At 32.0% G+C, this 27,415-nt stretch overlaps 1 protein-coding gene across 4 annotated transcripts in view; it reads left to right on the top strand.

The window, feature by feature from the left end:
• Positions 1–27,415, top strand: part of Top2b (DNA topoisomerase II beta) — a 58,073-nt gene that overhangs the window by 1,083 nt on the left and 29,575 nt on the right. For 3 of the 4 annotated variants that reach the window (XM_071619545.1, XM_027932013.3, XM_071619548.1), the window contains exons 2-11: positions 13,264–13,434; positions 14,493–14,583; positions 15,905–15,968; positions 19,583–19,728; positions 20,490–20,587; positions 21,160–21,372; positions 24,108–24,281; positions 26,407–26,508; positions 26,589–26,726; positions 27,267–27,405. In XM_071619545.1, coding sequence (XP_071475646.1) covers positions 13,264–13,434; positions 14,493–14,583; positions 15,905–15,968; positions 19,583–19,728; positions 20,490–20,587; positions 21,160–21,372; positions 24,108–24,281; positions 26,407–26,508; positions 26,589–26,726; positions 27,267–27,405 — 1,336 coding nt within the window. The remainder of the gene's footprint in view (positions 1–13,263; positions 13,435–14,492; positions 14,584–15,904; positions 15,969–19,582; positions 19,729–20,489; positions 20,588–21,159; positions 21,373–24,107; positions 24,282–26,406; positions 26,509–26,588; positions 26,727–27,266; positions 27,406–27,415) is intronic. The other variant, XM_027932014.2, reaches the window with a different exon arrangement.

The following is a 27,415-nucleotide window of genomic DNA, read 5'->3' as shown; positions in this document are numbered from 1 at the left end:
GTATCCTAGACAAGAATAAAAAGTGTTACGCTTTATAGGGACTCAATGCACGAACTTGTATGTTGGCATTTTTTGAGACTTAATTCTTTGTCTCTTTCTCTCTCACTCTGGTTAAGTTTAGATGAGTTGACTAACAGTTGGGCCAATACTGACAGGTGTTTTTTGTTTTTTTTTTTTGTAAAAAGGTTGTTACAGCAGAAAAACATTTTTAACCATTTATATTTTGGTGCCAATACTTTGCAAAATAATTTGCCAGTTTCTTGTTGAATCGCTCTGAATTTTGTATACCTCTATTAATGTAGTATGAGAGTATGAATGGAGAGGAAATGTTAATAAGTTAGTGGACATGAGGACGAGGGAAAGCATGCTGAAAGGAATGATTTTTTTAAATGGATGGTCTTTACCTGTTACTAAAATCAAATATCTGAAAAGGAAGTTAGAGAGGTACATAGTACTGTGAGTTTTCATTCAGTGTTTGAAAGTGTTGAGACCAAAAAGTGTTTCCTCTGAGGACTTCTGATTCCATTGCAGTAAACATTTTGCTTCAAGGTTGGATTGCTTTAACGTTTGATGACAATATTTTAATTTACTATTATTTTACCTTGTAGATAATTTAATGACCACTTTTCCTTTCAACCTCAATAGGAAACTTTCATTTATATAGAAACTTAGTAAAATTTGGTAGGTTTCATTGAACATTAGAAAAATCCATTTGAAACAAAAGTTCGTATTGATTAAATTCACTATTATACTAATTATGGGAAACACAGTAAAACAAATAAAATCACTTAGTCTTTTATTTATAAATATTCTTATTGAATTAGAAGTTTATTTAAAAGATAATGATTGTAAGTTCTCTTTCAGATTTCATGCTTTAAGTTAGGTAATATAAGCATCTCTATGTCCATTATATATCATTGTTCATAAATTGACTCAGTTTTATGGACAGTAATATGAGCTGGTTATGGGCTTTGGTGTCAGATTGATACAGGTTCAGATTCTGTCTTCAGTACATATGTATAGTGGATGGACTTTTTGCAGGGAAACCTAATTTTTCTAACCCTGTTTTGTCATGTGTCAAATAATGTTGCATTGAGAAGTACATGAGATAACATATGTGCTACACTGCCAAGCTTAATGTTGTTAATGACAAAGTTAAAGAAATTCACCCCCAGGAATAATAGGTTATATAAAGTCAACTATGAACTATCTATGTGTAATAATAATAATAATAATAATAATAATAATAATAATAATTATTATTATTATTATTTTTCCTTTGTAAGAATTTGGGGGTTTATTGCAATGCCATATGTTTTTGAAGAGGGGTAACTTTACTTGTGTTATTGAAACTGGTGTTACATGGCTACATACTTGTAGATAATAGGAAGAAATAAAACTGGAATCAGTCTGTTTTCTTTTTTTTTTGGGTGAGGAGTTGATGCCATGTGTTGCTGGTATTAACAGCTGTGGGGATCCATGTCAGTATGTATTAATTTTGTCATTGTGTGAAATTTACTTTTCAGTGTCAGAAACCACAAAGAAAAGTGGTTTAAGATTGGCATTAATTTTGTCTTTTAATAATTTGTTTTGTTTTATTTGCAGTATCTTAACTAGAATTTTTATAATCAAAAATGAAAAATATTTGGTCAAACTATTTTGAGTTAAAATTAATGGCTATAAATGCTTCTTCGAAGTAGATGGAATTTCTTGAATTAATTCTTAATTTGTAAAACCTTGATTAGTAGAACTTCCCAATAGTCTGTTTTATTCTCAGTCTTTTATCATGTTTTAGGTGGTTGCAGGATATTTATGAATATATTAGAATATAATTATATGATTGTTATTTTTTCGAATAATATTCTAAATTTATTCTGGATTAAAAAAACTGTAATGAAAGATGTTAAGCATCTAAAAAAAAAATCATAGCCAGAATGATATGCTGATATCTTTCTATCATCAAACTTCAATAATTATCTCTAAAAGAGTTTTTTCTTTTAAAAAAATTAACATAGTTTCTATTAAATTCTTTGAAATATATAACATTTCTACTGTGACCATTTCTAATCAAGGAAACATAGCTCTATATTCAAATGCCTTCTAAAGATTTGTTTTAAGGACCATGCTTTAGGGGCTCATTATTGCAGGTCCACATTCATTCCATAGCCAGATTTTCATAATCAATGTATCCTTCCTATTAAAATTTATTTCCTATAGTCCCAATAATAGATTTCTCTTCACTGTTTATTGAACAAACCATGCTTGTTTTGTCATTTTATCTTTCATCAGGAATGCTTCTTTTTCTTCTCCTTAGCTGTCTAAATATTAACTAATCTTCAACGCTATCTGAGTCTTACCAAACTTACTTTTATTTTATGCACTTCTTTTTCTTTTATTCAACTTTGTTACACTTATCAATCATAAAGTATTTTATGCATCTTTCATGTATAATTTTGTCTTGCCAATAATATTATGAACTTCTGAAATTAGAGATCATAAAATTTCCTTGTTTAGATATATGTAGTGTTTTACAGAGATCTGGATATATAATTCAACCTCAGTTATTGTTAACAAATTGGATACTTAACATACTAACTTTCTGAAATCTATTATTAGTAAGATATTATCTTTAGGTATATTATCAAGTAAACATGATAGCAGTACTTAGAAACACTTTGTATAAACTGAACTTTTTCTGAATAGAAGTGATTTTGTTCACCTGTAGTCTCAGATCTGTTAGGTACTTAAGTGGTGACAACAGTTGCATTTTACTAAGTACACTTAAAGAAGCACCCTGTATTATTTTTAAACCCTAATACAAATAAGACCCCCATTTTAAAGAAAAGTTGATATACAATTATTGTTATTCCCATTCTCAGAAAAGGAAACAGAGATTTAGAGATTAGGAAACAAACTTTTAGGCACATGGGTAAGGCAAAAGTTGAGTTTTAAACTAGGCTTATGTACTTAACCATCAGTTATACAGCTTTCCTGTTTATAGACATTTTTTTAAAAAACTTGCGTTTTATACCCTAATCTGACAGAAAAGAGACTTTTAGGATATACTTTTCTCTTTCTACTAACTTTTTGCTTTCACACAAAAAGTTAAGAAGTATGTATCTTTTTAGGGTATACGTATCTAGTGTAGCAGAATGCTAGGAAGGTGGCTTATGAAATCATATCATCTGGTTTTATATTTCATCTTCTTTTAAGTGCTAACTTATTAGCTTTGGAAAAATACTTCTCTGGATCTTGGTTATTTCATCTGTACAAAGGGAATTGTCATAATAAGTGTCTATTTCATGGAGCTCTTATATAAAGATTGAGATTATCCATATAATTCTAATAGTGCTTGGCCCATGGGTGCACTTATCAGATGAATGAACACTACACATACACATATGTTTTTAAATTCAGTGAAAAGTATTTTCATACCTTTTATACCTTTTAACTTAGATAAACATTTATTTTGACAGTAGAAATCTAAGTCTTCCTGACTATTACAAATATCCCTCATTTTCTACCTCTTTCCTTGTCCCTTGGTCTGGGAGGGCATTTCTGGAGGAGCATAGATAGGGAACAGATTGTTGTGGTTAGTAGATAATATGGCCCTCAACACTTTTATATAGGTGAAATATGATTACAATGAACATTAGGCAGCCTTGAGGGAGAAAAGAAATGCAAGGGATGTTACGAAGGTTAAAGTTAAGTCTGAAGGGACTGTGCAGATGGTGAAAAGAAGGGGCTTGTTGCTAGACTGTTAGCCCCCAGTCCCATTCTTGTTGGCTTGGTGATGGTGTAGTTTCTTTGCTGATTATATGAATGAGTGGCTCAGTCCTATTTTAGTACCAATTGGTAAACCATATTTGATCTGCTATTTGGCGGTGTGTATTCTTCCACAGAAAAATAGGAATTGTGAATGATTGGCCAAATTGCTTACTCTCAGGTGACAACTCTGTATGTGCAAGAATCTTTTTTCATAGAAAGATTTTTGTATATACCCATTCTGAAAAATAAGAAGCTTTTATTTTGATAGTTGAAATGTTCTTGAAGATCAAACCATGGATAAAGATTACATCTGTTTTTTAATTTGGAGCTAGCAATATTTCAAAAGTGTTCGCAAATTAACATTTAAAATGATTTTATATAATAGTTTTCATTGTCATTTAAAATTCCCTTAATAATGGTTTATTTGGCAGCCAGCTTTTGAACTTTAGAAGAAGTCAACTAAGACATCAACAGATTGACATCTGTTAAAAACAACTTTTAGATATATGTAGGATATTTCTCCTAATATGAAAATTATTTTACATTTTTATTGTCTTTGGTTTTATATAGGATGAACAATATTGCCTTGTTTTCTTAGATTATTGCAGTGTAATTAGGGCTTGACTTATTTATTATAAATAATTTGGTGATTTGACCATTCTAATAAGGCAGTTAGATAAATTACAAATGAACTTAAATAATACATTTTAATTATTTAAGCCTAATGCAAATTTACTTAGAATGGTCTTGGTAAATATTTTTAAAGAAATATTGCTTTTTAATTTTTATTTATTTATTTGTTTTTATAGTATTGGGTTTCAGATCCATGGCCTTGCACATTTGAGGCAAGGGTTCTACCATGGAGCTAAATCCCCAGCCCCACATTATTAATTTTTATTGAATGTGGAATACTGAGTGGTATCTTATTACAGGCCATATAAGAATAAGAAAAAGTTGAATCAGAAGACCCCTTCTTTTCAATGTCTAAAATTAGCATAATTCTCTTATGCTGGAGGTATCAAATATACATTGTTTTCCTTTATCATCTGAACTTGAGAATGCTTTTAAAAATGTGTATACATATGAGTTTGCTGGTCTGTTTGTTCGAGCTAATTTCCTGTTTTCTTTGTAGCATATTATCAGCAATAGTGTTAAAATAGAAAAGCTACCAATGGCAACATTTTTGTTTGTTTTTTAGAGATGGAGATTATGTGACAGCTCAGGAGCAGATGTAAAACATATTTGTTATTAGCTTCTTCTCTCTTCTAAGACTAAAGGTGTTTGTATTGTATTTATTTCTTTTCTGGGGATAGGATCATCCCACTAACCAGGGAAAGAAAGTTGCCTCCTTTCTCTTAACCCCCAAATTTTGACTTTTAGTAACCTGGATGTTATTCAGAGGGCATCTTTCTGCTAATATGCAGTAGCTGAAAGAGACCATTATCCCAGTTTGTTAGAAAAGCTTGTAGACATTGCAGGGGACAAACCTCCTGTATTGGCTGCTAGTAAGCCTGTGAATGATGCAAACTACCAAATTTGTTGAGAATGGGAACAAAAAGACAAATCTGACTTCAATGTTAATATCTACTTTGTACTTTGCTAAGGCTACTAGTCTTATTTGTTTGTTTTGGTTTCACTTACCTGTTTGCCTAGATCTAGTGAGAAAATTGGGTCTGCAAAAGTAATAAGTAGGTATAAACAGTGCTCTAGAAAAAGAAACCTTCAGTTTTATCTGAACTTAATTATGTTTTAACAGATATGGAATAATATAACCTTTTGGCATATCCTTTTTGTATTCATTGGAGAAAACTAGAAAACATGTATCAAAGAAGAAAAAGAATGGCTCACATTTCTACTTTCTACAGATAATTTGTTTTAATACTCTTTTGGGTATTTTTTCCTATGCAGGCATACATTTACATATAGTCTTTTTCTGAACAAAAAGGGCTTATATTTTATATAAATATATATATTTTGCAATTTTGCTTACTAAACAGTATAGTTTTCATAAACTGCTAAACTGTTTAAAATACTTGGTAACTAATGTAAATTTATATAAAAGCTATAGCAATAGATGCTTCAAATTTACAAAAATATTTTTAATATGACAATTATAAATATTTACTAAATGAAATATCCAGGTTTATAGTGCTTTATATCACGTTTCAGAAATTGTTTTAATATCATAATTGAGAGTTGATTTGATATCTATAAATAACTTAAAGTATCTATTTTATTATGATATTATACAAATATGTATTCCTTAATATTTTTTGTTACTTTAAATAGAAAGGTACCTCTTTGTATTTCCCACAACAGCTTGTCACATATGTCTTTTAGGAAAAATATTTTGACTTAAAATATTTTAAGTATATTGTCAGTTATATTATAATTTTACATATTCTTCATAGATAAAATTGTGAATAAAAATTAGAGAATGCAAACTATATTTGATGTTTTTATTTTTTATAGTAAAAAATTTATTATCATAACCATTTCCAAATATAGAGTTCAATAGTGTTAAATATATTTACATTATTTTACAACAGAACTTTAAAACAATTTTTGGGGCTGGGGATGTGGCTCAAGTGATAACGCGCTCGCCTGGCATGTGCGGGGCGCTGGGTTCGACCCTCAGCACCACATAAAAATAAAACAACCATGTGGTGTCCACCGAAAACTACAAAATATATATTTAAAAAATTCTCTCTCTTTCTTTAAAAAAAATATATTTTGCAAAAATGAAATTCTCTATCCGTAAACACTAACTCTGCCACCACTTCCTCCAGCCCTTGCTAACCACCTTTTTACTTACCGTTTCTGTGATTTGGACTTTGATATTCATCTAAGTGGAATCATACAGTTTGTCCTTTTATAACTGGCTTATTTTGCTTGGCATAATATCCATGAATGTCAACAATATACAATAGGTAACAGAATTTTATTGTTAAGGCTGCAAAATATTCCATTGTTCTTCATACCAATACCACATTTACTTTATCCATTATCCATTATTGGACTTTTGAGTTGCTTCTATCTCCTGGCTATTGTGAATAATGCTGTGATGAATGTGGGGTATGCAAGTACTTCTTTGAGATTCTGCTTTGAGCTCTTTTGGATATATATCCCCAAACGATGGTTAAGTCATATGGGGATCCTGTTCTTAATTTTTATAGAACTTATCAGGCTGCAACATTTTATATTCTCACTAGCAGTGCACAAGAGTGCTGATACCTCCACATTCTCAAATTTGTTATTTTCTATTGACTGTTTTAATAGATGTGAGATAATATTTTATTATGGTTGAGTCTCTATTTATTTGCTTGTTGGTTATTTGTATTTGGAGACTTGTCTATTCAAGCCCTTTACCCATTCTTTTAAATTTGTTTATTCTGTTATTGAGTCATAGAATTCTTTACATATCCTGAATATTAATTCCTTATATAATTTGATAGTTTCTCTCATTCTATAGGAAGGAGGGTCTGGGGTTTCCTCTGCTGTCTATTCTATTTTAATGTGTTATTGAATTGGGCTTGCTAATATCTTCTTGGGGATTTTTGCATTGAAATCCATCAGTGTGTAGTTATTGTAGTTATTCTTATATCTTTTTCTAGTTGTGGTATCAGAAATGCTGGTCTTATAGAATGATTCTGGGGAAGAGTTTGAGGAAGATTAATGTTAATTCTTTTAATACTTGGTAGAATTTTCCAGTGTTGCCATCTGATCCTGGGCTTTTCCTTGTTGGAAGGTTTTGATGACTGCTTCATTTTCTTTGCTTTAGGTGTGTTTAGATTTTTTTTTATTTCCTCATAATTCAGTCTTCTAGGACTTCTTCTATTTCCCCTATGTTGTCCAATCTATTGGCATATAATTGTTAAAATAAATCTCTCAGAATCTCTTTTTTTCCCCTATTACATCAGTAGAGATGTCCCCTCTTGTTTCAATTGTAATTGAGTGTTATCTATGTCTTTTTAATGTAGCTTCGCTAAGTGTTCATCAATTTTAATCTTTAAAAAAAGCCAACTCTTATTGACTTTTCCCCTATTTTTCTATTCATTTATCTCTTCTGTAATCTTTATTATTTCCTTCTACAATTTTGGACTTGGTTTCTTTTTGTGGTTCTTTGAGTATAATGTTAGGTTGTTTATTTGAGATGTTTTTAATTTTAAGTGCAGTATTGCTTTAGTTGCATTCTATAATTTTTATTTTCATTAACCTTCATATGTTTTTAAAATTCCCTTGTGATTTCTTCTTTGACTCATTGTTTGAATAAGACTGCGTTAATTTCCACATATCTGTATGCTTTCTATTTTCCTTTCATTACTGATTTCTATTTCATTTCATTGTAGATGGAAAAGTTACTTTGTATGATTTTAATCTTAAATTTGTTATACTTATGTTGTGGCCTAGCTTGTTGTCCATGTTAAGAGAATGTTCTGTGTGCACTGGAGAAGAGTGTATTCTGTTGTTGAGTGGAGTATTTTGTATGTCTGTCAGGTCTGATTGGTCTGTAGGGGTTGTTCAAGTCCTGTTTCCTTATTGATCCTCCATCGGGTTGTTCCATACATAACTGAAGGCGGGGTATTGAAGTTTCTTACCATTAGTGTTTTGCTGTCAGTTTCTCCCTTTAGTTCCATCAATTTTTGTTTCATGTATTTGGGTACACTAATGTTAGAAACATGTGTTTTTATAACTATTATCTTTTGTCTTTGTCTCTTGTGACAGTTTTTGTTTTAAGATCTATTTTGTCTAATGTAATTAGACAAAATAGATTCCTGTGCATGGAATATCTTCTTCCATCCTTATAGCCTTATAGCGCTTTTAGACCCAAAGTGAGTCTCTTGTAAACAGCATATGGTTGGATGTTTGTATCAAGTTGGCCAATTTGTGTCTTTTAACTGGGGCATTTAATTCATTAATATTTAAAAAGTAATTATTGATATGGAAGCACTTATTATTGCCATTTGTTCTATTCTAAATGTCTTGTAGTTTTTGACTTTCTTCCCTTACTGCCTTCTTTTTTTCATTGATTTTTCTTTATAATGATATGTATTAATTACTTTCTCATTTCTTTTATGTATATTGTATAGATATTTTCTTTATGGTTATCATTGCAATTATATCAAACATCTTAGGGATAGCAGTTAATTTCAAACTAACCTCAACTTGGAAGACCCAGATCTAGCAATGAATTCCCTCCCATTTGTTTTATCTGGAAAAGTCTTAATTCCTCTTTCATTTATTTTGAAGGGCAGTTTTGCTAGATATACTTGCTTGGCAATTTTTATCTTTTAGCACATTGAATATATTGTCTCACTCCCTTCTAAAACTACGAGATTTCTGCTGAGTACTTGGCTGATAACCTAATAGAAACTCTCTTGTACATGATGGTTTGCTTTTCTGTTACTGCTTTGAAGATTCTCTCTTTGTGACTTTTAACAGTTATATTATGATGTGTCTCAGTATAGGTCTCCTTAGCTTTATCCTTGTTTGAATTCTTTGAGCTTCTTGAATTTATATGTACATTTCTCTGCTCACATTTGAAAAGCTGTCTGCCATTACTTCTTCAAATAGGTTCTTTACCCATTTCTCTATTCTTCTTTTGTAATGTGTATATTTTTTGATGGTGGCCTATAAGTCCTGTAGGCTCTCTTCATTTTTCTTTATTCTTTTTTTCCTCCTCTGGCTTTCAAATTCTTCTCTTCAAATGTTCTGATTTTGATTTTGCCATTTGCCTGGTCAAGTCTGTTGTCAAGTATTTCTGTATTTTCAGTCCAGGTATAATATTTTTAAGTTTTAAAAATAATATTTGACTTTTTTAATAGTTTTTAAATCTTTGTTGATTTTACTATTTTGTTTATGCATTCTTTTGCTAATTTTTTTCTTGAGTTGTCTATTTGTTGAACATCCTTACGACAGTTATTTTGTATTCTTTTTCTAGTAATTCATGTGTCTCCAATCCTTTAGTGATCAGTTTCTGGAGCTTTAATTTGTTCATTTGAATAGGTTGTATTTCCCTGTTTCTTTGTATGTCTTGTTATTTTCTGTTGGAACTTTAGCATTGAAGAACTCAGCTACTTCTCTACTTTTTGCAGTCTGTTTTCATTGTGTGGGGATATTCACTATCTTAAATTATTTTATTTAGAGAATCTGAGACCGTGCAAACCATTTCTGGAGATGTCTTCTCTGGGCCTGTGCACATAACCTTTTAGTTGAAAGTTTGCCTGTATTTACTCAGGAGCACTCCCTGGTGTCTGTAAGTCAACTGTGCTTCCTTGTATAGGCTGTCAATAAACCACAGAACTGGGGCTCCACCTTGTGTCTGGTTTTGGTACTGTAGATTCTGGTGCTACACCAAATCACTGCTTTTGTTCTCAGTGGCTCACAACCCAGCATGCTGTTCCTTAGATATAGGTAAAGATGAAACCAGTCTCTAGGGTGGTACTCCTCTTACCCTTTCATTGCCTGTACATTCCACTTCTTTCCTGCCACAGGAGAAGGAGTTGGAGGTTTCTTCTCAGTCTTGCATTGCTGATAAGGGTGGGATCATCATGGTCTTTGATGTGGCTTTGTATTCACAGGACCTCTTAAGTGGTTTCTGGATTCTCACAAAGACAAGTAGTTCATATATTGTTTAGTCCATGTTTACATGAGGAAGAAGGTCTTGGGCTTCCCTACTCTGCTATCTTGCTGACATGTTTTCTGATTTTTGAGACATCCTCTTTGCAAGAATGACCACTTTCTAAACTTGATAGAAGCATTCCTTTTCTCATATATCCATTTGGGATCAGGTGTAGAGAAGAGGTGGAGTGACTGTTTGAAAGGAAGATGTTGGGAAGGAGATTTGAGCAAATTGTATTCTGTGCTTATAGGAATATAGCCTAATAAATCTCATTAATATAATTTTAATGTACCAATTAAAAAGAATAAAGGAGGACATGGGAGAAGTGGTAAATTGTTGATAACAGAATGAGGTAGGGCTTTGTCCCTGTTGTCCATCCCCATGTGTCACTTCACTGTACCTCATTAAGGCAAAATGTGAAAATCCAAATTACATAGAAATGAGCCTCTGGTTGGATTAATCTTGAAAATATTTTGTTATGATGAGTTTGTTTTGGAGGAGTATCCTGGATAAGAAAGCTTTCACTTATGGTTATTATATGTCTCAAACCTTGTTTTTTTTTTTTTTTGGTGGGGGGAGGGAATATAAGCTACTGGGGTCTAACCAAGGGGTACTTTAACACAGAGCTACATTCCCAGACCTTTTTTTTTTTTTGAGACAGGGTATCTCTAAGTTGCTGAGGTTGGCTTTGAATTTACAATCCTCCTGTCTCGGCCTCCCTAGTCTCTGTGATTATAGTTGTGCCTGGCTTGTCCCTAACCTTTATGCCAATAATTGAAAACTTAGAAATGTAATTCCTTTTTTTCGGAGGGAGGGCTCCGGGGATTGAACCCAGGGGAACTTAACCACTGAGCCACATTCCCAGCCCTTTTATGTAGTTCTAAGTTCAAATGGTAGAAAGTTACTCAACTTAGATTCCATAGTTCCCGTCATCGTCATTGTTAGTACTTTCTTAAAAGAGTGTGATCTTATGGGCTGGGGTTGTGACTCAGCGGCAGAGCACTTGCCTAGCAAGTGCAAGGCATTGGGATCGATCCTTAGCACCACATAAAAATTAATAAATAAAGGTACTGTGTCCAACTATAACTAAAAAATATATTTTTTTAAAAAAGAATGATCTTAGTCATTGTGATCTTTGTTTTAGCCATTCTGAAGATCCATTTTAAAAATCAAGTGCTTTTATTGTTAAATTTATTTTTTATAAATTTACAAACTTATGTCATAAAAGCAAGGAGTACAATTAGAAACTTGAAGACTATTTAAACATACATTTCATATTCTGGCTACCTAGTTCATCATTTAACTCTTGACAATAATAGACTATGAACAATTATTTTCTTTTGTCCAAAGATGTTAAATGATGTCAGCAGTATTAATGGGTAGGTGTATAAATGAAAGAATATGTAAGAGTATGGTATAAAATATGATAAAATTAATTATAATACCCTTATTTTGAAATATTATTAAATAATATAAAATTTATGGCATTAGGAAAATCTAGTCAATGTTTGAACTTCCTTGTTTGAGTCAAAGATAATGCATTTTTATTTTTGAAAATATATAATGACATCTTGGGCTGGGGATGTGGCTCAAGCGGTAGCGTGCTGTGCTTGCCTGGCATGTGTACGGCCCTGGTTCGATCTTCAGCACCAAATACAAACGATGTTGTCTGCCAAAAACTAAAAAAAAAAAAAAAATTTTTCTCTCTCTCTCAAAAAAAAAAAGAAAATATATAATGACATCTTAAAAATAATAACTTTGGAGATGATGGTATGTTTGTGTCTAGGAATTGGATTCAGGTTGTATACTGATTGTTTAAATGTGCAAAATCTACCTACTATTCTTTATCTTGTATTTTTTCTACTGAAGTTCAAAGGCTTATGAGAATATGTCAATTCTCATTGTGCTTGAGTTTTCTGACCCTAAAAATACAGGCCATCATAATATCCTCCTTTCTGTGGAATGACATATTTGTTAGTATTAGGGAATTCCAGAAGGAGAATGTTCTTTACTGGAACATCTTTAGTCTTAGGAATTTGATTTGTGGGTCCTCATTTGCTATAGCAATTGTTAGCATTAGAATCTGTTTCCTTAGAACTAGCAGAGAAACTGAAATCATAGAGTGTCTCAGGGTTGAGGCGCCCAGAGCTGATGGTGGCATAATCTATAAATGTGTGACATTCAAGGATTTTATAAACCATGTTATTTCTGCCATATCAAGTGTTTATTAACTACTTAGGTTAATATTTGCATAGGTTATTTTTATCTACATTTTACTAGAGACTTTAACTTAATGGCAGGGAACCTACATCTGGAAGCTTTTGGGACCCCTGCAGCCACCCAGATTTAGTCATTGTAACCTGACCTAAGCTCACATTTCTTGAGAAATTTTAAGAATACAAAAATTAACTTGCTATCTTTAAATTTTTTTTTTTTTTTTAGTTGTAGATGGCAGCATGCCTTTATTTTATTTATCTTTATGTGGTACTGAGGGTTGAATCCAGGGCCTTACACCTGCTAGGCTAGTGCTCTGCCACTGGGTTACAGCCCCAGCCCCATAACTTGCTATCTTGCAGAACTGGGTAATGTTTGTATTCTTAGTTGAATAAATGGAGACTATCCTAGTAATTCTAGTGACTATGTGTACCCACATTCTGGGCTGAGTCAAAACTGCCACTTCAAGTTGTATTTAAAAAACAAAATTAGAACTAGATGGATTTGTGTTCTAAAGAATACAACATCTCAAACATCAGTGATTTTGAAAAAATTTTCCATTTTAAATAATAAAAAAGAAAACCATTTCATGTGTCCATTACACATTTTAGCTTACCCCTTGGTAGGTTATTTAAATATGATTTTTTGGTTAATTTTAGACTCTTTTTGATCAGAACAATGCTGCAAAAAAAGAGGAGTCAGAAACTGCAAACAAAAATGATTCTTCAAAGAAGCTGTCTGTTGAGAGAGTGTATCAGAAAAAGACACAACTTGAACACATTCTCCTTCGTCCTGATACATATATTGGTTCAGTGGAGCCATTGACACAGGTAATTACTTGTTGATATCAGGAAATATGTACTTCTATCTACTTTTTAATAGTGATCAAACTATTCTGATTTAATGGGCTTTGTAAGTCCACAATTTCATATCTTCATGATCATGAGTAAAGAGAGAGATCTAGGTCTTTTTTCCCTCCTGGAAATAAAAACTATCAGAAGAAGGAAGTGTAGAGTAAAATGGTGCCATGTGAACTTTTAAAAGGTTTATAAGTTCTTGCTGTGGTTTACTTTAATGGTAGTACCTCTAGAACTTATCCAGGGAGTATTATTTAGTGTTCATTATGCACTTGTCCTACGTATATTATTTGTTTGATCCTAACAATTTGGGGAAGTAAATATTTTTATCTTTATAGTTGAGGAAAGAGAAACTTCAATAAATTAAACTAACTTGCTCAGATCTCTCAGAACTGGGCTCTAAGATAAGACTCTTGAGTTCAAAGTCATGCTTTGTTCACATTATTTCACTCAGTGCTTCCTGTACTATAGAAAAATATAGAGCATAAAGTAAAAATGTAAAGTAAATATTTCTTTATACTTTTCTATTTTGCTTAACTACTGTTTCTAATGATTCTTGGTGCCTTAAAGAAAAAGACAAGTAAATTGCCAGATTTTGGGAATTTGATCTGGGGGTTATCATCTTTTATAGGAATGGTTAGAATTAGAATCACTGAACAGAGAAACTAGAATCATCATAGTTATTGTTGCTTTTTGTTTGTTTGTTTGTTTTGGGGATGGAATCCAAGGCTCCATGCATGCATGGAGCTTTCCCACTGAACTATGTCCCCTGTCCTTGTGCCTTATATTAAAGCTGATTTTATGTATGAATAAGAATATAGATGTGTAAAAAATGAACAATTTCTCAATTTTAAGGTTGAATTCCACATGCATAGTGAACTTGATTTACACCTGAAATTGTATATTTTCCTTTATTTTGAAAACCTAACCATTTATATAGAGTAAATGACAGAATGTGGATTTATACTATGTAAAATTGATGTTAAGAACTTGTGAAGTAAAAAGGTGTGTTTGCATTTCTCTCAATGCAGTTAATGTGGGTGTACGATGAAGATGTAGGGATGAATTGCAGAGAGGTTACCTTTGTTCCAGGTTTATATAAGATCTTTGATGAAATTTTGGGTGAGTACTTGCTTGAGATGTAATGCATCTATTAATATCATAATATTCCTGTGTATATAAAGCTATGTTTATAGTATAAAATTAAAAGTTATATCTTTCACTTTTATGCTAAATATAAATGTTCTCCAGAAAATTTATACCACTACCAGTATTTTCATATTGCTATACTTCGTATGTTTAGATTTCAGTTTTTGTTCATCTGTAAAATGATTGTGTTGTATTTGTAATCCCATAGTTGGTTTATGCTCCTATATATGTAGTCATCTGGGGTTTGCTAACATTACAGTTACATGTTAAATATGGAAATTACAGGGCCTTATCTTGGTGGATTCTGGGAGTTGGAAGTGGAATGTTTAAATTGTGTTTTTCACCAGCAAATTGAGTATTTTTGTTGGGTAGTCATGTTTAGTAGCCTGTGTTCTAAATGGTGTGTCTTTTCCAAATCACATGATTAAGAGTGAAGTTTGACCACATAATTGACTCCTTAGGAATGCTTATACTTTGAAATGGTTTTAACCTTAAACTTTAGTCAAGAAATTATTCTGTCTGCTCATTAGTACAACTTGAGGTTTCCCAGATCTTGGGGTTGTGTGGATCTCTCTGAGCTTCTTTCTGTTAGTCCTTGGGAAAAGGAGAGTAAGACTGGTTACATTTTGTACTTTCACATTTGCCTCCTGACTGTCCATTTAGTTTTACTATTTTAGGTTTATTACGAAGTGTTCGTCAAGAACACATTCCTTCTGTGTTTAAAGTTCAACTTGACAAGTAACTTGTGTTTATATTTTCTTGAGGCAGTAGTTAATGAAAGCAAAAATATTTTTATCATTAGCTATAGTGAGTAAGATTTAGCATTTTGATTCCTAAGGGTGTTGAAGACTTTAATTAAAAAATAACTGGTTGATTTCAGTTCCATCTGCATATATAATCACTAGTTTATTGAAGGAGATTAAGAGAAAGTAATTATTTGTAAATAAGATAAAATATAATTAACCAAATTTTTATTTTTATGCCTGACATAAGGTGTTAAGTGCAGATGTTTTTGCTCTTATTTGTTTTTACATATCACTAAAACAGATCCTCCCTTTGTGTGTGTGTGTGTGTGTGCGCGTGTGTGTGGTACAAAACATAAAATTCATTTGGTGTGATAGAAACTGTACAAATCTTACTTAGAAATCAAGATTTTTTTAGAAGTTAATGATAATTTGCATTAACTATTACCATTTAGATGTTTATATTAAGTAGTGATACACATACAGTTGTGTTCATATATTTGTTTATATAACTGTAAATTTTATTATCATCGATATGTTTAATTTTGTAGTTAATGCTGCTGACAATAAGCAGAGGGATAAGAATATGACCTGCATTAAGGTTTCTATTGATCCGTAAGTATATTTCAAGTTAAGATTTTATGCTTAGTTGTTGAGCACTATTTATGAATAGTGCTCAAATGCATAATGTACATAGTTAGTACATTTTTGCTTCTCTTTTGCTTCAGACTTTGTTGTTTTTATCTTTTTTTCCCTGTCATTTATAACCTTTCTCCTCATATTTCTTCCCTATGGGAGCCATTGGAGACCATTTCTCTTTGATAGTCTCATTTTAGCTGCAAAAGTAATCACTCTATCTTTTCTTTCTGCCCTTACTTCAGGACTTAAGGCTAAGTGCTATTAATGCTATTCCAGGTACATTATGAGTTAAGTTTTATGACCAGCCTTTAGATTTTTCCATTATGTATGATGTGGTTTAACAAATTAGGTGCTGTTGATTTTCAGAATATATACCAGATTTTTATGTTGGCTTTTTTGAAGGGTGAATAGATATAAAATAATCATAGTTTTACATTATAAACATAGTTCTTTTGTTTATCCTGTTTTTACCTGCATGCCTCCCAGCTAGTCTTTCTTTTAATTTTATTGGAAATCTAACATGGCTTTAAGAATTTTCTATAATAAACATGGAGAATTAACAATTTAGGTATAGCCTTACTGTCTGTAATTTAATTCCAGGTGATATTGTTCAGGTTAATAATATAGCAAAACTATATCTGGTAATATCATGAAATTAACTGTATCTTATATAAAAATGTTACCACATGACTATCTTACTGAAGGTCTTGATTTTTTCATTCTTTTTTTCATTCGGGTCATTTCTATAGAGAAAATATTCTTTTTAAAAAATATTTATTTTTAAGTTTTAGGTGGACCCAATTTCTTTATTTTACATTTTTATGTGGTGCTGAGGATCAAACTCAGTGCCTCATGCATACTAGGCGAGTACTCTACCAGTGAGCCACAACCCCATCCCTCTATAGTGAAAATATTCTTGAGAACTGATATGGTTAGATGTATAGTATGTTTAAAAGTTTTACAGAAGTTTAATACTGTTTTAAGGAAATTTTATCCATTAAGATTTCTTCCTTATTTAGGAAATTGTCAGTTAAATACAATACTTTTGATCATATATTATGTTTTAGGTGAGCTAGCAAGATATAATAGATATTGAATAGTTAATATCTTTTAACCTTTTTTAAAATTCAGAATTAAAATATTCTGATAGACACCTGAGGACTTTGCTTAAATACATTCTTTTAAAAAAATTTTGTTTTAATTAGTTATACATGAAAGTAGAATACAGTTATGTACTTTAATATATCATACATAGATGGGATATAATTTCTTATTTTTCTGAATGAACATGTTGCAGAATCATATTGATCATGTGGTCACATATATACATACAGTAACAATGTCTACTTTATTCTACTATCTTTCCTATCCCCACATCCCTCATCACTTCCCTCTACCTAATCTAAGGTAACACTCTTCTTCCCTAGTGCCCACCCACCCCACCCCCTGCTTTATTGTGAATTAGCATCCACATATTAGAGAAAACATTTAGCCTTTGGTTTTATGGTATTGGCTTATTTCGCTTAGCATGATATTATCCAACTCCAACCATTTACTGGCAAATACCATAGTTTCACTCTTCTTTAAAGCTGAGTAATATTTCATTGAGTATATATACCACATTTTCTTTATCCTTTCATCTATTGAGGGACGCCTAGGTTGGTTTCATAGTCTAGCTATTGTGAATTTAAGCTGTTAAACATTGATGTGGCTGTGTCACTATGGTATGCTAATTTTAAGTCCTTTGGGTATAAACCAAGGAGTGGGATAGCTGGGTCAAATGGTGGTTCCATTGCCAGTTTTCTGAGGAATCTCCATACTGCTTTCCAATTAAATTTTTTATTTTGATCTAGCCACATTAATTGAACAATACTGAATTTAAAAAATGGATTAAGAATCTTATAACAAAATGAAAAAGAAGTGAGATATAATACAACTCTGTAGACTGGATAAGGCTGTTTGGTGCTTATCAGTTTATTACATATTCTATACAAAGTGCTTCTCTGTAACTGGTACTTTTATCGTTACGTTTTAAATTCTCAACAAACATTTTTGAGTGGGCATAACAGTGAAACAAAAATCATAACTAAATTTATTTGGTTCTTAATGGCAATGAGATTTAAGTTTTTTTTTCTTATTATTACCACCTCATTTTTAATTACCCCTTCTGGAAAATTTTTTTATTTTAATATAAAATAAAATTAGCTACTCCAAGTAAAAAAGGGTGGAGACACCTCTCCTTTTAAAATTTCTGTTGTTGTTATTTATAATTCATTGATGGGAAGTTATTGAATCTCTGCCCTGAATTTTATGTTTACCTAAAATGGGTAACTATATGTTTTAGTCAGCTTTTTCACTTCTGTGACTAAAGGACCCAACCAGAACAACTGTAGAGGAGGAAAAGTTTGTTCAAGGGCTCATGGTTTCAGAGCTCTTAGTCCGTAGAAGGCTGACTCCAATACTTAGGGGCTTGAGGTGAGGCAAAAATATCGTTGTGGAAGAGTGTGGCTGAGGGAAGCATCTTACACGATGATCAGAAAGCAAAGAGGGAGAAATTCCACTTGCCAGATACAATATATACCCCAAAGCCATGCCCCCCAATGGCCCACCTCCTCCAGTCACACCCCACCTGCCTCCAGTTACCACTAAATTAATTCTATCAGGGATTAACTCACTGATTATTACTTTAAGGCTCTGACAACCTAATCATTTCCCCACTGAACCCTCTTGCATTGTCTCACATGTGAGCTTTTGGGGGCCACCTCATATACAAACCATAACAGTATGCATTTTGTGACAAGCTGCAGATTCTTTTATTTTTGAATTTTAACTAACATTTTGACTTTTGTGAATTTCCTCCCATAAAGTCATTTTTTAACTACATATATTATAGAAATAATGTTATTTTTATTAAAATGAATTTCATTTCAGTCGTAATTTTTGCTTAAGTTTTTCTAATTTAATAATTCATTTTAAAACAATTCAAATGGAACAGAGTGCTCTTATGCTGTTTATTCAATTGAACTATTTTCTCTGGCTAATTTATATGAAAAGAAAACTATAGCTGATTTTTTTTTTTTTTTTTTTTTTTTTTGTATCAGAGACTGAACTCAGGGGTGTTTAACCACTGAACCGCATCCCCAGCCCTATTTTGTATTTTGTTTAGAGACAGGGTCTCACTGAGTTGCTTAGTGCCTCACTTTTGCGAGGCTGGCTTTGAACTCGAAATCCTCCTGCCTCAATCTCTAGCTGCTGGGATTATAGGTGTGTGCCACTGTACCCAGCCTATAGCTGATTTCTTGTAAAAGTGTTATTTCTTTTATTCTTTTCTGGGAGGTTGAGAAGAATTACTTTTTCTGAGAAATTTTGTAGTATTACCTGATAGATCTTAGTGATTCTAGTTTGAGTTATGATTCAGGGATTGAAATTTGTATCCTTAGCAAGTATTTTCTTGAGATAAGTCAGTGGCTAAGTTGGTAATGACTGGCATCAGGCTTGCCGATAGTAAGATTTATTCAGGATAACATTACTTTTTAAGGAAATTAATGTATGTTTAATTTTAAGCTCTAAACTTGGTTGTTTATTTACAGTGAGTCGAACATTATAAGCATTTGGAATAATGGGAAAGGCATTCCAGTAGTGGAACACAAAGTAGAGAAAGTTTATGTTCCTGCTTTAATTTTTGGACAACTTTTAACATCCAGCAATTATGATGATGATGAGAAAAAAGTTACAGGTAAAGTCTGAGTGGCATTTTGATTGAGAAATACTGGTTTCTTAACACAATCTCATACCTTTCTATTTTTATGTAAATTATTATAAGAAAGGAAACCTGTGTAGTATTGTTGTGAGAAAATCCTTTTCAGAATTGACATTTATAAAATACTATCATATACTATTGTTTTGGTCATATAGTTTTGTCAAAAACATTTAAAAAGTCTGGTAATACACTAACTTAAGTTAGAATTGCTGGAACTGTAATTTGACAATTTGAATTTTAAGTTAGACAAGACTATTATGATACTTGTATATATAAATCTGTTATTATATAAGCCAATGTCTGGGGGTATTAAATTACTTTTAAACTGTTTTTCTTAAGAGGGTCAAAATTAAAAGTCTAGACTCTGTAAATAAAGTAGAAAGGGATCAAACAAATGTTTTCTTATTTATGTTGCTCAAGTAGGTTGATAGTTCCTAGATAGTAGAAAAGGGATTTTGATTGAAAGTTCTGGTGTCATACTTAACCTAGATCTACTGTGCTGTAAGAAATACCAAGCTTAATTGTTTTCAAATAGTAAAGATAATCTGTCTTAATTATACTATTGTGTATGCTAAATTTTAATGTTCTCATTAAGTGAAAATATGCTAAAAATATTCAATCGATAACTGATAAGATACAATAAGAACTGTTTGTCATTAGATTCTGTCCTGTGGTAGATAATTAGCAAAGTTTCTTTAAAATAATTTTCACTAAATATTTTACATTTAATTTAACAGGTGGTCGTAATGGTTATGGTGCAAAACTTTGTAATATTTTCAGTACAAAATTTACGGTAGAAACGGCTTGCAAAGAATACAAGCATAGTTTTAAACAGGTATGATAGAAATGTGGATTTCATTTAAAAATGTTATTGTTTTGCTGATACCTATGTAACTTTTTTCTTTTTTTTTTAAGCGTTAAGTAAGTCACAAAAGTAAAGAGACACCAGAATGCCTGGGAGATTTTATATAAGCTGATCTTTCTATTATTCTCTTAAAGCAAATCGCTTTATTTAACAGATTTCTTTAACCTTGTCAAGTGCTAGTGAAAATGTCCCAAATATTATAGACTTATTTAAATGCAGCCACTTAGCATGGTTGAAAATTCCTCATTGAATCTTCAAATTTACATTTGAAAATTTTTGGCAGGTCATTAAAAATAGTTTGAAAGTTTATGTAACCTTATTTAATTTTGTCAGAAAAAGCATCATGTTTTTAATTTTTTAATATTCTCAACATTGTTATAATAGTAATATTTTTAAAATCTCTAATATTAGTTTCAAGGATTTGTTTGATTTGTTGTAGGATTGGAAATAGTTGGTAAATGAATGTATTCATGAGCCAATTCTTTATGTATTATAAAATGTAAAAGCATTATAGAAATATTTGAGTATTTTTTCTTTTAAAGACATGGATGAATAATATGATGAAGACTTCTGAAGCCAAAATTAAACATTTTGATGGTGAAGATTACACATGCATAACATTCCAACCAGATCTGTCTAAATTTAAGATGGAAAAACTTGACAAGGATATTGTGGCCCTCATGACCAGAAGAGCATATGATTTGGCTGGTTCATGTAAAGGGGTCAAGGTCATGTTTAATGGAAAGAAATTGCCTGTAAGTGTCTTCTATTTAAAATATAACAATGTATTATTTTAGAATATAGATGGAGCTTGCATTTTAAATCTGATTTGATAATCTTTCTTTTAACTTGTGTGTTTAGACGATTAAAGTGATTATTGATTTATGTGGATTAAATTCTGTCATGTTGCTGATTTATGTTTCTTTAATTTGTTCTTTGTTGCTTAGTCTTCCAATTGTGTCTTCTGGTTATGAGTATTTTTAAAATGCTGTGTTTTTATTTTTTCTATTTACTTACTTGTACTTTTAAAGACCTTTTTAGTCATTTCCCTAGGATTTATAGTAAACATACTTGTCTCAATGGTTTGAGCCCACCTTTAAGTATTACTTTATATCTAGTGAAAGGACAGTATAAGCCCAGGTTCTTCGTTCCTTCCTTGAGTCATTCTCATCATAGATTTCACTTTTCCATAGGATGTAAACATCAGACAGAGAAGAAAGAGAATGAAGCAGAAGAAATATTTGAAAATGTAATGACAAAAAAAAAAATAGTGACATTGTTATTGCTTTAAGCAATTTTCTTATAGAGCAATTAAAAATACAATAAAAGATTATATTTTACATTTATTCAGTTTCCAGTGTTCTCATTCTTAGAGTAGATTTCAGTTTCTGATCTTTGTGTGTATGTGTGTGTGTGTGTGTGTGTGTGTGAGAGAGAGAGAGAGAGAGAGAGAGAGAGAGAGAGAGAGGGAGGGAGAGATAGAGATAGAGATAAAGAGAGGGAGAGGGAGAGGGAGAGAGACAGGGTCTTGCATGTTGCTGGGGCTTTCCTGGTACTCCTGGTTTCAAGCAGTCTTCCTGTCTCAGCCTCCTAAGTAGTTGGAACTATAGACATGCATGCACCACCATATCTAATTTCAGTTTCTGATCTTAGTCATATTCCTTCGTATGAAGATTTTCCTATAATGTTTCTTGTGGAATAGGTGGCGATGAATTCTGTTTGAGAAAGTATTTTTTCACTCTCAAAAGATATTTTCACTGGATATAGAATTGTGGGTTGACAAAGCCCTGTTGTCTATCACTAATTTTGAAAATTTTTAGCCATTTCTTCAAATATTTCTTCTGACCTTTCTTTTCCTTCTAGTATATTATGTCTAAATTTTATTGTTTGGTATTATCCCAACCTCTTGGATAGTTTCCTTGTTTTATTCCATCTGTTTTCTCTTTGTATTTCAGTTCTCTTCCTTTTGCACTATCTTCAAGTTCATTGATTTTTTTTGTTGTTGTTGTTGTTGTTTCATTGTGTCAATTGTACTGACGAGCCAGTCAAAGATGTTCTTTATATCTTTTACCACATATTGGATATTTAGCATTTCCATTTGGTTCTTTCTTATTTCCTTCTCTCTGCTGAAGTTGCATGTTTTCTACCTTTTGCACTAGAGACCATTAACATACTAATCACAATTATTTTAAATGCCCTATCTGATGCTTGTTAAAACATTTGTGATGTTTCTGAGAATTGATTCTGATGATGGCTTTCTTTTTAGACTTTTTCCTACCTTTTCATATGCCTGAAATTTTTTGTTGAAAATCAGATATGTTGTGTAGGGCAGTAGATACTAAATAGATTTTAGTATGGGATTTATGTTAATCTATCCAGAAGTTGAAGCTGTGTTTGAAGTTTTTTCCAGGGATGTTCAAATTCTTCTTTATTTTTGTCTTTCCCCTTGGCCTTGGGTTTTTTTCTTTGGGCTTCGCCTCAGAGGCTGTTTGTCTCTTCTAGCTTTTCTAGCTGAAACCTCTTATTATTGGAGGCTTATTAGCATGGGAGTAATTTTGGGGGGAGGAATTCTTTAATGCCTGATTAAAATCCCAGTATTTGGAGTATATACAGTGAGCCTGTATCTCACAAATTAAGCTTCAGAAATACTCATTCTCCATAGTAAAAACTTTTCTTCTGTCTTCTATTCATTTTACCCAGTTGCAGCAGGTATCCATCAGTGATTTCAGTCTGTGTCCTTTGGGACCCCTGCCCTGCAGAATAAGGAATATGTAGTTGGTTTTTTTTTTGGGGGGGGGCGGGGGTAAGGAAGATAGGTCTGGGTAGCTTTCCCATTGGCTGCTGTGCTCTGTCCTTGGGCAGCACCATGGGGGAATCATTCTTTTGATTCTTTTTGATCTTTCCTATGAGAAGGTGGTGAAGAAAACCTTGCAAAGTAATAAGAACTCCTTATGACTATAGCCTTCAGAAGCTTCCTACACTTATTAGTCTAATCTTCTGTATTGTTAGTTAAAAATTCTAGTTTAAGCTTCCAATTGGTTTACTAAACTTCTATCCCAAGTAAGTAAGTACTTAGATTTTGTGGTTTTCTATAGACTCATGTCTTTCTCCAAACTATGATCTAAATTCTTTGATGGGTTTGTGAAAAATTAATTTATTTGATAATCTGTTTTCTTATAAGGTCAGAAATGGCTTCTGTTTCAGCTCTTTATGTCTGAATTTACTGGAAATCTCTGTCATTTTAAAAACTAAATTATGACAAATTTTATAATAATTTACCCATCCCTTATCCTCTTTATCAAGTACACAGAGAAATAAATTTTTAAAGATCAGGGATAAAGAAATAGATTAGGGAAAAGTCATGAAGTTTTGGACCTGTGGGGTTATTGTAAATGAGAAGAGATGAAAGGATGAAAAGTACCCAATGGCATTCACTTATTTGCGGTGCCAATATAGTATTGTTTATTATCTTTGTTTTTTAAATTAATAGGTAAATGGATTTCGAAGTTATGTAGACCTTTATGTGAAAGACAAATTGGATGAAACTGGGGTAGCCCTGAAAGTTATTCATGAACTTGCAAATGAAAGGTGGGATGTTTGTCTCACATTGAGTGAGAAGGGATTCCAGCAAATCAGCTTTGTAAATAGTATTGCAACTACAAAAGTAAGTATGCAAATTCTTTGTTTCAAGGTCATTTGTAAACAATGCTGCATTAAAAACAACAAAATAAAAGATACTAAGTCCGTTTTTTCTTAGAGAAAATTGACTTATAAAAGTGAAAGCTTATTTATACAATAGATATTACAATTTATTTAACTATCCATTGAGAATTACATTTATATGCTTAGTATTTATAGTTATTTATGAAAGTTAGAATAACAAATTCCTTTTCTGTGTTCTGAGTTTAGGGTATATTATAGAATAATAGATAAATTTTTGGAGAGGTCAGATTATGGAACATGTTATTTGTCACTCTAAGAAGTTTGTTCTGTAGGCTTTTGAATTTTGGAATCAAAAGACATTGTTCTCATATAAAAGCACTTAGTGTGCCGGGTGTAGCTCAGTGGTAGAGCCCTTGCTCAAGCATGTGTGAGGCCCTAGGTTCAATCTCCAGTTTCACTTCCACCAAAAAAAAAAAAAAAATTATTCATTGACTATATTAAATTTCTGGGCAATACAAGCATATATCTTGGAATAGTTTAAGGCAGTGATTTGTTACTCTTGTTTGAATAAAAGAGTTTTAACGTCTTTTAATGTATAATCTTTTTAATAGAATCATTTTTTGTAGTCAGCAGAAATTGAGTCATTTATGATTAATAGAAATTTACTTAAACTGTGAGTTTAACATGTGAAGGTTTTATTTTTTTCTTGATAACTAGGAACTAGGAATAGGCAGTCTTAGGCTGCTAATGTGTTACGGCAACATCATCAGGGACCTGTGTTCCTTCTGGCTTTCTTTACTGTCACCTTTAGCATGTAATTTTATTTTCACACCCTCAAGATGCTAGCTGTACCCCTATGCCTCACTTCTAAGTTCTAGGGAGATGAAAATGGAGTTGAGCCAAATCTCTCTATTGGTTGGAAATACAATAGGGTTTTTAGAAGACTCGCTTAGTGGATCTCTGCTAACATTTCACTTGCTAGAACTGGATCATATGACTGTCCCTAGCTAACAAAGGAGTCATGGTTTGTGAATCTTTATAACTGGGTGCCGATTAAAAACAATCTGTGTTAGTTATCAATTCTCCCATTACATTTATAACAATCAATGGTTGCCACAATTCCTAGGCTTAAATCATGTGTCTTATTACCACCAACCATATGCGTTTTCATTATCACTTTCATGTCTTATTTTTAAATTTTTTTGGCAGTGCTGGGGATGGATCCCAGGTTCTTATATGTTAGGCAAAAATTCTACCACTGAGATACACTACCAGCCCCTACTCTATTATTTCCACTGCATAATAGAGTTGGCTATGTAGAGTTTTATATAGTTGCATAGAATAATAAGAAATATACATTTTGATTCTTGTCTCTGATTCTGACACAGAGCTCCTTAAAATTTGTAATTTCCTGAGTAGTAGGGATGATAGGAGTTAACTTTTTTGTTCTAACATTTGATCTTTGTCCCTGTTCCTAACACAAAACTCCTAAATATATTGGGTTATAGGAATGTCTTTTAATATTTCAGCATGTGGTAGATGCATAGACAGGGCTAGTTGCCTGAAATAACAACATTAATTAGAAACCCTAGCTCTTTTGATTTCTAGGGAAGGGAGAGGGACTGGAGATTGAGTTTAAGATTATACCTGTATGATGAAAGCTTTTAAACAATGGGGTTCTCAGAGATCCCAGGTTGGTGTCTATATTGAAGTGTTGGGAGGGTGGCATGTCTGGAGAGGATGTACCCACCATCTACTGCCCCATACCTTGCCCCATGTACCTTTTTATTGGCTATTCATGAGTTATATATTTTTAAATAAACTGCCAAATGAAGCTAAAATGTGTTTCTGAGTTCTGTGAGCCATTCTAGCAAATTATCAAACCTGAATAAGTCATGGGAACTCCCAATTTGTAGCTGGTTGGTCTAAAGTATAGAAAGCCCCCCTCTTGAACTGGCCTTGGTTTATTGGTGCTGTTGCCAAAAATATCTAATTAAAAAATTTTGACATTGTTATTCTGAGACTTATATTACTTCTCTAGAAAAATGAAATCACTGGAAGTTGTTGGCTACCTTAATTATAGAAGATTTGGGATTCTGTCGTCTTTTTTTTTTTGTCCTCTTTAGGGCGGACGGCATGTGGATTATGTAGTAGATCAAGTTGTTGGTAAACTGATTGAAGTAGTTAAGAAAAAAAACAAAGCAGGTGTATCAGTGAAACCATTTCAAGTAAGTGATGCTTTATATATTTTGCTGAATTTTTAAATAATTTTAGTTTTAATGTTGACTTCTTTTTCTGTTTTTCACAGGTGAAAAACCATATATGGGTTTTTATCAATTGTCTTATTGAAAATCCAACTTTTGATTCTCAGACTAAGGAAAACATGACTTTACAGCCCAAAAGTTTTGGGTCCAAATGTCAGCTATCAGAAAAATTTTTTAAAGCAGTGAGTAAAACTTGTATTATATTTCAAGGTGGAAGTTGTTTTTTTGATTTATCCTATTTGTGATTACTTTGTCTTATTGTATTAACTGTGAATATAGTCATGTTTACACCACAAATTAATATGCTTAATTCTGATAATTTCAAACGGAGGACTTCAGTATTTCATCAAATCATTGATTGTTTTTCCAAGAACTAAATTAAGGAATTATGTAATTGTGTTTTTAACTTTGAACTGGCTGTTGAAAGATTTCCCTTTTAACAAATGAACAGATCCTTTTGGGGCTCCAGTTTTTATCTTTTCTACTCTGATTTCAATTTCATCTAGTGATTTTAATGTACAAGTATTCTTATTGTAGTAAAATGCATAACATAAAAGGTACTATTTTCTACATACTTGAAAATTTTATTTTACTTTGTACATATTTATTGGGTTACCTTAATTTTTGGAAAATAAGATGAGGGTATAAGTCAATCTTTGATTTGCAACTGAGCCTTATAGTACTGTTAGCTTCTTATAATCTATTTTATCTTCTTTTTTTAGGCCTCTAATTGTGGTATTGTAGAAAGTATCCTGAATTGGGTGAAATTTAAGGCTCAAACTCAGCTGAATAAGAAATGTTCATCAGTAAAATATAGTAAAATCAAAGGTATTCCCAAACTGGATGATGCTAACGATGCTGGTAAGATTCA

The sequence above is a fragment of the Marmota flaviventris genome, chromosome 1 (genome assembly GCF_047511675.1).
Source record: "Marmota flaviventris isolate mMarFla1 chromosome 1, mMarFla1.hap1, whole genome shotgun sequence".
Lineage (NCBI taxonomy): Eukaryota > Metazoa > Chordata > Mammalia > Rodentia > Sciuridae > Marmota > Marmota flaviventris.
Note: the sequence above shows the minus strand (reverse complement) of the source record. Positions and strands in the feature narration are given on the sequence as shown.